The sequence below is a fragment of the Myodes glareolus genome, chromosome 22 (assembly GCF_982192425.1).
Source record: "Myodes glareolus chromosome 22, mMyoGla1.1, whole genome shotgun sequence".
NCBI classification, from domain to species: domain Eukaryota; kingdom Metazoa; phylum Chordata; class Mammalia; order Rodentia; family Cricetidae; genus Myodes; species Myodes glareolus.
In genome coordinates, this window is record NC_142047.1 from 39,066,825 (window position 1) to 39,079,987 (window position 13,163).

The 13,163-nt window shown below is 46.5% G+C and overlaps 1 protein-coding gene across 2 annotated transcripts; it reads left to right on the forward strand.

The window, feature by feature from the left end:
* The first annotated feature begins 1,312 nt into the window (after nucleotides 1–1,312).
* Atxn1l (ataxin 1 like) lies at nucleotides 1,313–12,829 on the forward strand. 2 transcript variants are annotated; one of them, XM_048437296.3, is made up of 3 exons: nucleotides 1,313–1,442; nucleotides 3,656–3,717; nucleotides 5,236–12,829. In XM_048437296.3, the coding sequence occupies exon 3, from the start codon at nucleotides 5,356–5,358 to the stop codon at nucleotides 7,420–7,422; it is 2,067 nt and encodes a 688-aa protein (XP_048293253.1). In that variant the 5' UTR covers nucleotides 1,313–1,442; nucleotides 3,656–3,717; nucleotides 5,236–5,355; the 3' UTR covers nucleotides 7,423–12,829. The 2 variants fall into 2 exon arrangements, with proteins under 2 accessions (XP_048293253.1, XP_048293252.1); XM_048437295.3 differs by having other exon boundaries at nucleotides 5,239–12,829.
* Nucleotides 12,830–13,163: the final 334 nt, after the last annotated feature.

Genomic DNA, 13,163 nt, shown 5'->3' on the forward strand with positions numbered 1-13,163 from the left:
CTTATCCTGGAACTAGCTCTTGTAGATCAGGCTGGCCTCAAACTCACAGAGGTCCACCTGCCTCTGCCTCCCAAGTGCTGGGATTAAAGGCATGGGCCACCACCGCCCAATTTAATTTATTTTTATAAGTTGTGCATAACCATTTTCTCAGTGTAGTTGTAATCTGAATACAAAATCAAGCATTAGCGAAATGTGGTTGTGCATTCCTGTTGTGGTTTGAATGAGAGGTTCCCTACAGGTTCAGATGTTTGCATCTTGGCCTTACTAAGGTAGGTTTAGGTAGGAGGTATGCCCTTGCTGGATGAAGTGTGTCATTAGAAGCAAGCTTTGAGGTTCAAGGCCACAGGTGATTCCCAGTTCTCTCTCTCTGTTTTGAAGTTCAAGATGTGAGCCCTCAGCCTCTGCTCCAGCTGTTATGACAGCTGCCATATTTTCTCATGTTTTCCACCAGAATGGGCTCCTAACCCTCTGGAATGGTTGCACTCAAATAAGCTCTTCTGTAAGTTGCCTTGCTCATAGTATTTCATCACAGCAACAGAAAAGCAATGAATGCACCTGTAATGCCATCGCTTGGGCAACAGAGGCAGGAGGATTAAGAGTTCAAAGTCACCTTAAGCTATGTAATGAGTTTAAAACCAGCACGGGCTACTTGTGACCTTGTCTCAAAATCAAACAATCAAACACATAAACAAAAAAGGCTCTCTCCAATCAGAAACCTCCCAAATCCTCAAATCAGCCATTATTTTTGTTTTCACTTAAGTCAAACAAACTTTTTTATTCAAGTATGAACTGGAATTAAGGTGACAGCATTTCACATCAGAAAACAACTTGCTTTCCGCTATACTGAACCAAATACCGTCTTCTCATTCTCCACACTTATGGGTCTTCAGTACTTGCTTCTTCTTGCCCTAGGTCTTGCCCTGGGTCCACTTGGGGCTCTTTATAACTGTATAAGGCTTTTGACCTCTGAATAGGTCTGGGCCCAGCTCTCTCACCCTAACCCTACAATGACTGTTCCATCTTTCCACTCCAGTAAGTTCTGGGACTTCTTAAATAGAGTTCCCCAGGGACCACCATTGTCTGGATTTCTAGTTAAGGCTTGTGAAAACTTCTCTAGGGAATCCTGGCCTGGAAAAGGAGACAATCCCTTCTCACTAAACCCATTCAGAAGAACAGGCATTCATATTCCTACCAAATGGGGCGCTGGACATGATGGGCAGACGGCCAGCTTCCTCCTCTTTAAGGTAGGCGGCGCTCCCTGGCCGGATCGTGACGTCATCTTTCCGCGTCGGGGGCGGGATGCGCTTGACGCCATCTCCGGGCGCCCGGCTGGGGGGGCCGCTGGGTGTGGGGCGGCTCCGGGGCCGGGGATGGCGGCGTCCTCGGTGGCGGCGGCTCCGGGACGAGCGGGAGGAGTCCAGGGAGCTCCGTGAAATGGGCCGGTGAGTGTCTCCTGGAATGGTGGCCGCGGGGCTGGCCTGCGGCCGAGCGGGCCTGGGTTCGGAGCTCCGGTGGAAAGGCCCCCTAGAAGCTCGTTGCTTTACCGGGCCGAGGGCCCCCCAAACAGCGGCCAGAGAGAACGAAAGAGACCGTGCCTAGTCCTCTAGATGCTGCTTTCCCGCCTGGCCCGGAAGGCGGCTTCAGGCCTTGATACCCCGGGGGTGTTGTCCTCCGGGCCAGGATGTCCGAGTTCTCAGGGCGGGAAGGGGCCCCCAAACAAGGAAGCGTCGCCAGCGGAACCTGGCCTCAGCCCGATGTCCGACCCCTGACTCTCTAAACCTATAATACCCAGTTCAGGCCTTACCCTTGCTGGAACAAGGATTGCGGGATCAGCAAAAGCCATCACCGCAGGTCTCTACCAGGCTGCTCCCTTTTGGGGGGCGCACCCCTTTCCCTCAGCGAATTTGGGTCTCCCTCGGTGTGCAGCCTCTTGATTCCAATCCAGGCATGAAGAGGAGCTGCGTTCCCGTCTCGATTGGCAGGTCTCTAGAACGTTTCCCTTGCCCCTTAGCTCAGTTGGGTTCACAAGTTGTATCCTTTCCCATGAGAAATTCTCCAAAGCTGCTCCATACACCCACACCCAGGTTTCAGATTCTGAAGTGTTTTGCCTTGTGTGAACCTGGTGCGCAGGCTTGGCTTTCTTCTTGGGGCGGGGGGGGGGAGGGTTAGAGTTTTTGCCTCTTTCCGTCCTTTCATTATCTTGTGTTTGCTAACTCCTTGATGACCTAGAGACAGATTTTCTTGGCTATTTTAGCTACAGAGAGAAAGCCTCGTTTGGGGACTTAAGGAGAAAGCTGGGAACTTTCAGTTAAAAACTGTTGATGAAGAATAAATGCATGACTTGTACCCTGTTTGTGATTTGTTAGTGGCATTAGCAATGTGTTTTTCCACATCTCCACATTTTGTGTACTTCTGTGAGTAGGATCGAGGCTGGCAGTATTCTGTGTGACTTTGATAGAACAGACAGTAATTTCTCAGAACTAGTCAACACAGCTAACTCTGTTAAAACTTGGCCCTTTGTTGTTGTTTGTTTGTGTTGTTGTTATTTTCCTTTGAGACAGGGTCTTAGGGAACCCAGACTGTCTTCTGACATCCTATATACTTGAATGTACTTGAATCTATGTGAGGATTGCCATGTTCAGTCTAGGGATCAAACTTCGGGTTTGATGCATGGTAGGCAGGCACTTTACCAACTGAGCTGCATCTAGAACCTTGAAAGACCGTGTTCTTTAATTATTGATGTTTCTAGCAAGTGCAGATTCAGATATTGGTAGCTTGGTGATAGTTTTATTCCTCATTGTTAGCTACATAGGCTCAAAGAGATATTTTGTTTCTTTCACATTTCAGTCAGTAGTGTGAAGTTGTCACTTAGAAAATTTTACACACACACTCATAGAGGAACCCTTTTGATTTTATTTAGAAAGTCTGTTAATATGGCTTTCACTTTGAGTAACACCCCCTTGACCTCTTTTTCTGCCCCAGAAACATAAATAATTGTTCCTTTTCCTCTAGTGCCATCTTTCTTATTTAAATAATCTCCACGTTTGCGTACTCATAGGCCTTTAGTAAAGGTGAAACTCCTTGCTTCTCATTGTTAACAGTTATGTTAATATGTAAACAGTTTTAAGTCTCCTAGTTTTATATGTTCATTTAAGCAAAATTTGGATTGGAAATGGGTTTAACCATTGGGGAATAGGGTGGAGAATAAAGAATATGATGATTAAAAAACCCAATGAAATTTGACCCATGGAAATTTCTTCCCAAGCATATGTTACAAAAACTAAATTATAAGAGATCTTTCTTCTTCTTCTTGTTTTGTTTTGTTTTAATATGTGTGTAGAGGCCAAAAGCCAGCTTTCAGGAGTCAATTCTCCATAACATGGGTCCCAAGGATGGAATTAAGGTCACTGGGCTTAGTATCAAGTGCATTTACCTGCTGAGCCATCTCACTAGCCTTGGAATTTTTTCCCCTTCCATTTCCTGGGCACTCTGGGTAAATGTGCTGTTACCTCTCGGGTTGGAAATGAAGCAAAAGCTCCTGGACTTTTGAATTTTTTTTCTTTTTTTGGTGGCTTTGGAATTATCTTTCATGATTCCCCCAGGGAGGGTGAGAGGTCAGGCTCCTGCTTACTGCATCCTTACTTCTGTCTTGTAGGCTTCCAAGCCAGAGGAGGGGACACATATTACAACTGCTCAGAAGTACCAACAGAAGCTCAGGTAGTACAAGCCCTTTGGGTTCCTTGTTGTGGAAAAAAGCTCAAAAAAATTTGGCATGTGACAATAGAAATACTGAACAGAACTCACCCTGATTAGAAAAATTATTAGTGAAGTTTATATGCATTGACATGTTCATATGAAAAAGATGCTTGCTTTCTGAAATTTTTTTTTTTTTTGAGATAGATTCTCATGTAGCCCAGACTGCCTCTGATTCATTATGCAACTAGGGCTGACCTCAAACTTCTGAACTCTAGACTCCCATCTCCCAAGTGCTGGGGTTATATGCATGTACCATCACAGTGGCTCTAAACAGATGCATTTTGACAGTGGATAAAATGATTACAAAAAATGATAATAAGAGAAAGGGGAGAGAAAACTTTCTTCTGGGTCATATAGACCTAAAAATAGTAAGTAAACATACATGAGAGGAGAAACAGGACCAGAAATTTCTGAAATAATACCCAGAGCAGACCTATAGTGAATAAGAAGCTACTGGCAAAAGAAACAAAGGGGAAAGTAGAAGGGAAATTGAAAGTGATCAATACAAAGTCTTACCAGAGTAGGGAATGGGAAGTCTGTGAGAAGTCAAAGTTGACTAGTTGCTTTTTAGAGAGGGGGAGGAGAAACAAGCTATAGAACAAGCGAAAATAGTCACTCTCTCATGAGGTCCAAGTCGGAATGTAAAGCTTCTTGGAAGAATAACAACAACAAAGATACTACATTTCATAATATGCTTAGGGAACAAAGTTTTTGGTTTTGGATTTTTGGAGACAGGGTATTTGTGTGTAGCCCTGGCTGTCCCGGAACTTACTATGTAGACCAGGCTGGCCTTGAACTCAGAGATCTGCCTGCTTCTGCCTTCCAAATGCTGGGATTAAAGACGTGAGCCACTACTATCTGACTGTTATAAGGTTTAATGATGATGATGCTGGAACAAAGGTTTAATGATGATGATGATGATGATAATGATGATGATGGAACAAGGGTTTGATGATGATGATGAAAGAGAGACAAGTAAACCTTAGCATTTAGTGACATGAATTTAGCCTGTTTTGGGGTAGAAATGGGAGAAAGTGAGATCATAACCCAAATTAAGCTGGGGAAAGGGCCAAAGAATGAGGCCATAGATTCAGGGAAAGATGGCACATTAGTTTTTGATAACAAAAGGAGAAATTTAGGAAAGAGTCAGCAACAACAACAAAAAAAAAGATGTGCTGAAAGCTCCATTCACGGGAGGACACTGAGAAGATCTAAGGGTCTCTTAAAAAGCATGACTAACTCAGAAGTTGGTAGTAAAGAGGTCATGGAACCCTCAGGTTATTTATGCATCTTTAATGTTCATTGTGCTCTGTGGTTTCCTGACTGGTTTTTCTTTTCTTAGCTAACAAGCGAAAAGATTCATGCCTCCTTTTCTCACTGCTTTCCTTTGTTACAGCTTTCTCCTTGGGTGCAATTCTTGATATGTTGTTTGACTTGATTCCCTGGGTTATTTTTCTTTGCCTCTGGTTTGTTCCCTAGCAGATGTGGGCACCCCAGTCATCAGCAGAGAAAGGTACAGGGAAGCCACAGAGAAGTTCCTTCTGATGCCCCAAGGAGCAAGCAAACCCCATCCAGGCTCCAGGAACACCACAGAGCAATATGAAACCTGTTCATGAGAGGAGTCAGGAATGCCTTCCACCAAAGAAACGAGACCTCCCTGTGACCAGCGAGGATATGGGGAGAACTACAAGCTGCTCCACAAACCACACACCTTCCAGTGATGCCTCTGAATGGTCCCGAGGGGTCGTGGTGGCTGGGCAGAGCCAGACAGGAGCCAGAGTCAGCCTTGGGGGTGATGGAACTGAGGCCATCGCTGGTCTGACAGTAGATCAGTATGGCATGCTGTATAAGGTGGCTGTACCACCTGCCACCTTTTCACCAACTGGCCTCCCATCTGTTGTGAACATGAGCCCCTTACCCCCCACGTTTAATGTAGCGTCTTCACTGATTCAACATCCAGGAATCCACTATCCCCCAGTCCACTATGCTCAGCTCCCATCCACCTCACTGCAGTTTATTGGGTCTCCTTATAGCCTTCCGTATGCTGTGCCACCTAATTTCCTGCCTAGTCCTCTCCTTTCTCCTTCTGCCAACATTGCTACTACTCACCTTCCACATTTTGTGCCATATGCCTCTCTCCTAGCCGAAGAAGCTACTCCTCCCCCCCAGGCTGCATCCCCAGCCCAGCCATTTAACAAATCCTCTTCTGCCACCTCCCCACCCGGCCAGTTGCCACATCACTCAAATACTCAACCACTGGATCTTGCTCCAGGCCGGATGCCCATTTATTATCAGATGTCTAGGCTACCTGCTGGATATACCTTGCATGAAACTCCAACAGCAGGTGCCAGCCCCGTTCTTACCCCTCAGGAGGGCCAGTCTGCTTTGGAAGCAACTGCTGCCAACGGACAGAGACAGCGAGAGCGAAATGTAATAAGACGAGAAAGTGAAGCCCTTGATTCCACCAGCAGCAAGGGTGAAGGCCAAGGACTGGTGCCGGTGGTAGAATGCATGGTGGATGGACAGTTGTTTTCAGGTTCTCAGACTCCACGAGTGGAGGTGGCAGCGCCAGCACACCGAGGGACCCCAGACACCGACCTTGAAGTCCAGCGGGTAGTTGGCACTTTAGCTTCTCAGGACTATCGTGTGGTGGCAGCTCAGAGGAAAGATGAACCCAGCCCTCTTAACCTATCCCATCATACCCTTGACCATCAGGGTGATGGACGAGGGTCAGCCAGGAATCCTACAGAACTGGTGGAGAAAAATCAGGCCCGTGTATTCTACCCTCAGTCCCATCAGGAACCAGTAAAACACAGACCTTTACCCAAAGCAGTGGTTGTAGCCAATGGCAACCTGGTGCCCACTGGAACTGACCCTAGCCTGCTGCCTGTGGGCTCGGAGATCCTGGTGGCATCAAGTCTGGACATGCAGGCCAGAGCCACCTTTCCAGACAAGGAGCCAACACCACCTCCTGTTACCTCCTCCCACTTGCCCTCCCATTTCATGAAAGGCGCCATCATTCAGCTGGCTACAGGGGAGCTGAAGCGGGTAGAGGACCTCCAAACCCAGGATTTTGTGCGCAGTGCCGAAGTGAGTGGGGGGCTGAAGATTGACTCTAGCACAGTTGTGGACATACAAGAGAGCCAGTGGCCTGGATTTGTTATGCTGCATTTTGTAGTTGGTGAACAGCAAAGCAAAGTGAGCATTGAGGTGCCCCCCGAGCACCCCTTTTTTGTATATGGCCAGGGTTGGTCCTCCTGCAGCCCTGGGCGGACTGCACAACTCTTCTCTCTGCCCTGTCATCGGCTACAGGTGGGAGATGTCTGCATCTCTATCAGTTTACAGAGCTTGAACAGTAACTCAGTTTCTCAGGCCAGCTGTGCTCCCCCAGGCCAGCTGGGTACACCCCGAGAAAGACCTGAGAGGACAGTCTTGGGGCCCAGAGACCTATGTGACAGCGAGGGGAAGATCCAACCTTCAGGAGAGGGTTCCCGGGTGGGAGAGCCTTCCCAGCCTGAGCCTGGTGCTCAGGCCTGCTGGCCAGCCCCAGGCTTCCAAAGATACAGCATGCAAGGGGAGGAGGCACGGGCTGCGCTGCTCCGTCCCTCTTTCATTCCGCAGGAGGTAAAGCTGTCCATCGAAGGGCGTTCCAATGCAGGAAAATGAATCTCTTTCCCAGCCCAGGACTGGGGCTTTATCCCCAGAGGTGAGCTTCATCATGAGCAACCAGAGAATTTGCACATGCCAAGCAGAGAATGGCTCTCTTGGCAGTGAGATTTGAGGGAAATAGGAGGCATAAAGACAGCCTCCCAAAGCAGAATCTGTTGCTCATTAATCACCTCATGGCATCCTTGTAGGACAGTCCTAGGGGGTGCTGAGATGGGGAATAGCAGGTTTGGAGCAAGAAAGGGTGGGAGTGCACATAGGATAAGAAACATTCCAAAATCAGGGCCTCCCTGTTGGTTTCGTTTTGTTTTGTTTTGTTTTTCCCTACTCCTTCCTGGCTCCTGCAAGGGAAAGTACAGGCTTTGGGAGCAGGTGGCAGAGGGAGCAAAGAAAGAGCCAAAAATGATCCACAGCTTATAGTAGCAGCAGTAAAACTGTTTTCTTTCCTTTTTTCCCTCCCCCAACCCTTTTTGTGGTGGGAGGGCAGGAGGCCCAATGGTTGGAAATGAGAAGGTTCCCACCCAGAACTCTTCTTGGGAGAGACGTGCACTTTAAAGGGTGATTTTGTTACAAATGTTTATGGCTAGGTTTGGGGTGGGAGAGCACCATGATCTACAGAACTCTGCTTGATCCTTTGCTTCTGCCTGTTCCCATCTCACCTCACCATTCCTCTATAAGGCTTTCTAGCTGTTTGGGGGCCAGAAGAGAGAGGAGAAATCCCTTCAGGGCTGAGAATGAAGGACTTCCCTGCTGGAACCCAGTCAGGGGCTTTATGGAAAAGACTTGACTGCTAGATGACTGGGCCCTGGGGAAGGCTTTTGAAAGGTGGCTGCCTAACAAAACTCCCAGTCTACATGTCAGGCCTGCTTGGACATTTCACTGAGTCTCTAGTAGTCTTTGGAAAGACCTGGAGGACCTTTTCCCCTAGGCACTCACACTCCTCCATTGTCTGTCTATGTTGTGCCTAAGTGCCTGCGCTGCCCCCACCTTCTGCTGCCCTGACCTCTGCATGGTGTCTTCATCTGGGCCTCACGTGGAGCTTCACTGCCTTTGTCCACTAAGACCTCTAGTTGTTGGTGTCTAAGGGTCTCTGGTTTCCCTATCAGCTATAATTTTGATATTGAGAAACTCAAAATCATGTCCTCTTTCACTGGCAGCAATATAGTGGAGAAACAAAAAAGAAACCATGCCCTGGGCTGGGCATTTTCCATTTCAGTGGTTTTACTTGGCCCCCTCCCATCTCAATTCATTGCCTCAGCATTTTGGCATCTCCAGGCTATGCCCTTCCACCATCAGTTCTGAGAGTCTAGGAGAGTCCTTGTAACATCTTAGCAGATGTTTCCTTGTGTACTGGTGGGTTCCTCTACAAAGAGTAGTTTCCCTTTCCCCCCCCCTTTTTTCTTTCTTTTTTGGTTTTTTGAGATAGGGTTTCTCTGTGTTAACAGTTCTGGCTGTCCTGGAATTCATTTTGTAGAACAGGCTGGCCTCAAACTCACTGAGATCCATCTGCTTCTGCCTCCAAAGCGTGGGGATTAAAGGCATGTGCCACTAAGGCCTGGCACAGAGTATTTTCTATCTTCGTTGTATTTGCTGCCATCTCCCTTAAGCCCACATCTCACCTACAACTTGGAATGTCAGCTTGGACTGTAGGATTCCATTGGGTATTAAGATTTGCCCCCCCCCCCATCTTTCAGGTGGTTGAGTATTTTTGTGTGTGGATTTTTTTTAAAAGAGGGAGTGTGTGGTTCTTTAGACTCTTGAAGGCAACTCAGGGTATTGTCCACCCAGCTCTCTAGTTAGACTTCTCCCAGAGTATGATTGTGGCATTTCCTACATAGATAGACATGGACTGGCCAAGGCCCGGCCCGTCATCAGGGGTCCCACACTTCTGAGGTATGAGCAAAACTTAAGGCAAGTCTTGTGATCTCTCGCTCTTTCACTTCCTCCCCAGCTGCCAAATGGGGATAAATAATCTTACCTACCTCCTGGGGGAGGGGAAGTTCTGAGAATGGAGTCATTCTTAGTGTTCAGGTGCTAAAGGTGGTTCTCTTCGGGAACAGAGTGACAGAAGCTGGCTGGTGTACTGCAAGCCCTACATTCTGTTTCAGACCTTGAGAACAGATAACAGCAAGCTTTTAGGGAAACATCCTAGGGAAGCTGCTTACCTGACAAGTACTTAGGTCTCAGAGTTTGTCAGAGTTAGACACCAACCTTGTGCTGCAGTGGAGATTGCAGCCTTTCCCTTCTCTTGCCCCCATTCTCTGATTGCTGCTTCTCTGGCTTATTTCCTACAGTGGGGGCCTGTGGGCTTGAGTCTTGAGGAATTCTCTCAAATAAGAGCTGTAGGAGAAGGCCTCCTCTCTGACTGTTTCACGAGCAACTCATTCCTAGGGATTATTGTATGCATGGATTTCTCGCAAGCCCCCTTCCTCACAGGAAGGCTCACCATGAGAATTTAGTGACATGCACTGTAGATGCTCAAGAAATGTCTACCAGGGGTACCACTGAGCTTTCCAGTGGGGCCAACATGCATCTGGCTGTAGTTGCAGTCAAATCACTCTGCTCTCTACTTAGATTAGTTGTAGCTTCCTCACCTGATATAATGTCCGCTGAATCCTGGAAAAAGACATTGTTGAGGGCTTTGACAAAGTGGGCACTGACTTTTCTGCTGTGGTTCTTTTCTATCCCTGTCTGATAAAGTAATAACAGTAACTCCCTTAATATGGTGCCATGCATTTGTAATGTGCTTTTGCTGAGCTGTGGGTTACCTTTCCTAAACTGTGCGCCCTAGAAACGAATTCTTGTCAGAGCTGTGGCAGTACTTACTCTAAGTGTGTAAGAGACATGAGTGGTTTTTAGGGTGAGCGTTTCAGTGGTTAGCTGTCAGCTTTTGGGGACTGGACAGTTGACAAAGATCAGCCCATTCCTAGTCAGTGATAGGACATTCCCAGAACTTGGAGAAAGTTTTGAAACAATAGGCCAATATGTATTTTGAAATACATAGGCCAATTTAGAAGAAGGGGAACTTGGTAAAGGATGATTAGTAATCTAAGATTTAGATCATCCTTATTAAGACAGGATATGGGGAAAGGGCTTGAGCCCTCAGATCTCAGTGTTTATACCCAAGGGAGGAGCCTGAGAAGAGCTGGACTGACTCTCCTTACACTTAGGGTCCCATTTGGTCCTAACACCATGGACTTTGCTCTGTGCTGCTTTTCCACTGCTATTGTCTGCTCACTGTCTGCCTGTTGCCCATTTTAGCTCCTGTTCTTCATGTCTTTGGCCATGTAGATTAAGCTCAGGCATCCTGTCCACTCTTCCGTGTTCTGCCAGTGGTACTGCGTAGCATTGTCATGTGGAATAGGGACGGTCTTCATGCTGTGGATGGACTGGGTGGTCTGAAAGGATGTGGCTTCAGTGTTGGCAGAAGCCCATTGGCTCCAAAAATGTGCCTGTCTTCAGAGAGAAACAGGTCCTACCAGAGACTGCTTTTTCTCTCCTTTATGGTACTTTATAGCCTGTTTTAAAAACAAGAGAAACCACATTAGGGCTTGAGCCAGGATCCTAGTGGGATTCTTGTCCCATTTTCTGGGGTTGAGAAAGAGTTTGAAGTTTGTCTGAAATAGCTCCTCCAGTTGGGATTAATTTTCTTTTTACCAGTGGGTATCATACGCATTTTAAGAGGACAGGATGGTGGCATGATTTAAACCTGCATTGAGTAAGCATATTGAGTGGTTGGTCACACTGGCGTGAGCTGAAGGTAGACATTGGGAAAGGCTCAGGCCTTTGGAGTAAAGATAACCAGATTAATTGAATTGGCCATGGGAGATTAGGTCACAGTCCTAGAAGCAAACAGGACAGAGGCCAAGTTTTAGAGAGGTGTATTGACCTCCTAGGATTAAGTTTACTAAACTACACTGAAGCTATAGTACTTTCTAGATCAGAAAAGTTGTACACTACAGTTGAAGAGCTGAATTCTACTATAGATGGATATTGTTAGCCTTTGCTTGGAAGGCTTCACCTTCTAGCTTCCCCTGGAAAGGTCTCCCACATTATGCAATAATAAAATAAGCATCTGGGTCTTTGCAGCTGTCAGTTGTTTTTCTCAACTCTAGGATCCATCTTTGGAGCGAAAGCCTGGTCTGGGCCTAGGATGACACTGGCCCTTGATGCTAGAGTTGTTTGCATTCTCTCCTAACCTGCAGGCTATGCAGTTCTTGGGGCAGAGGGAGAGCTGATATGGCTTGTCCTGTTGAGTTCCTCAGCAGGAAAATAGTAATAAATGCACTTTTCACATTAAAGGTTTCTTTATTAGTTCTGTTAAGCCTAGGATCTTTCTCTAGTAGATTGCAAACTCAACAGTCTGTGTAATCCCAAAGCCATTCCACTGCAAACGCCTAGCAGTAAAGATGGCCCCAGACTGGGTTCCTGTCTGCAGTGTGTGTGGCAGCAGCCCATGTGCCTTTACCTAATGTCAGACTTGAGCGTTTAGTCTGTCTTTATGTTAGGGGTCCTAGGTACTTGAGAGAGAGGAAGAACAAATAACACAGTGGTTTTATGCCCACCTCACCCCCTGCCAGGGACTTTATGTGTAGTTGTAAACTGAGGGTTGGTGAGCTGCTGGTATTGCTGGAGGCAGGGTGGACCCCTCATTTGCTTCATATGTGCACTCAGTGAATTGGATTGGGGAAGAGACTGACCGTACTCATGGCTAACTTGAAGTATTAAAATACGGCTGTCCTCCACACCCTTCCTCGACATACAGGATCCCTGTAGCCAAACAGTATATGTTCCAGCTGCTGAGAGCAGATTGCTCTCAGCTTGCACAGCACCTTAGGGGAGGGAAGAGTATATGGATAGGTAATAGGGTGGAGAGAGGATGGAAATTTTGTCATCCAGGTGGCTTTAGGGTCCTAAGGAGTAGAGAAGGATGGCACTGGGGAGGTCTGGATGGATCTGATTTGTGTAGGAGTTCCCTGTAGATAAATTACTGATCCCCCAACCACTATCCCCAGTATGTAATGGCTGAATTAATATGTAATCAACTGCATTGTATCTAAAGCCTTAGAACTAGTCAGGTGCTCCTTCCACCCAATACCATTTCTTACCCTCTAATCCTACCTGATCTTTAACAAAGCATTAATAATTCTAAGGATAATCTCTATTTTGTTGTGCTTTTTTGTAACTGTTTTAAATAAATCAATTTGTACTGTATATTTGTACTTTTGTGAGATCCTTTTTGCTGTTTTACCATTTTAAGTCTCTGTACTTGGCTACACACAGATTGTATTTTTATTGTTAATGCTCTTCTTATGGATACCTGCATTTAACTTGTGGACTATGTAAACACAATATATATCAATATCTATATATCTATATATCAATCTATATAAACTACTAGCTTTTCCTTTTGGTGTTTGCGCCTTTTTCCTATCTCAGTTTGATGGGTGGCCATTGGGGCAGGATCACTTGGAGTAAATGATGATGTGGTCATTGGTAAACTTGGCAAATGGTGGGAACTACCTGACCCATGGTTCACCCCCACTGATGTGAATTTCAGAGTCTGGGAAATCTACCTGTAGACTAAGGTCAGCAGTAGGACTAATAGATGTCCTCACTGCTGGCCTTTCTACCTGTCCTTTACTCTGGCATACTGCCACACATTGCTGAAGTAACCCCAGTCATAGCCGCTGCTTCTGACTTAGAAATGTTTACCACCAATAAGTGATGAAACACCTTTA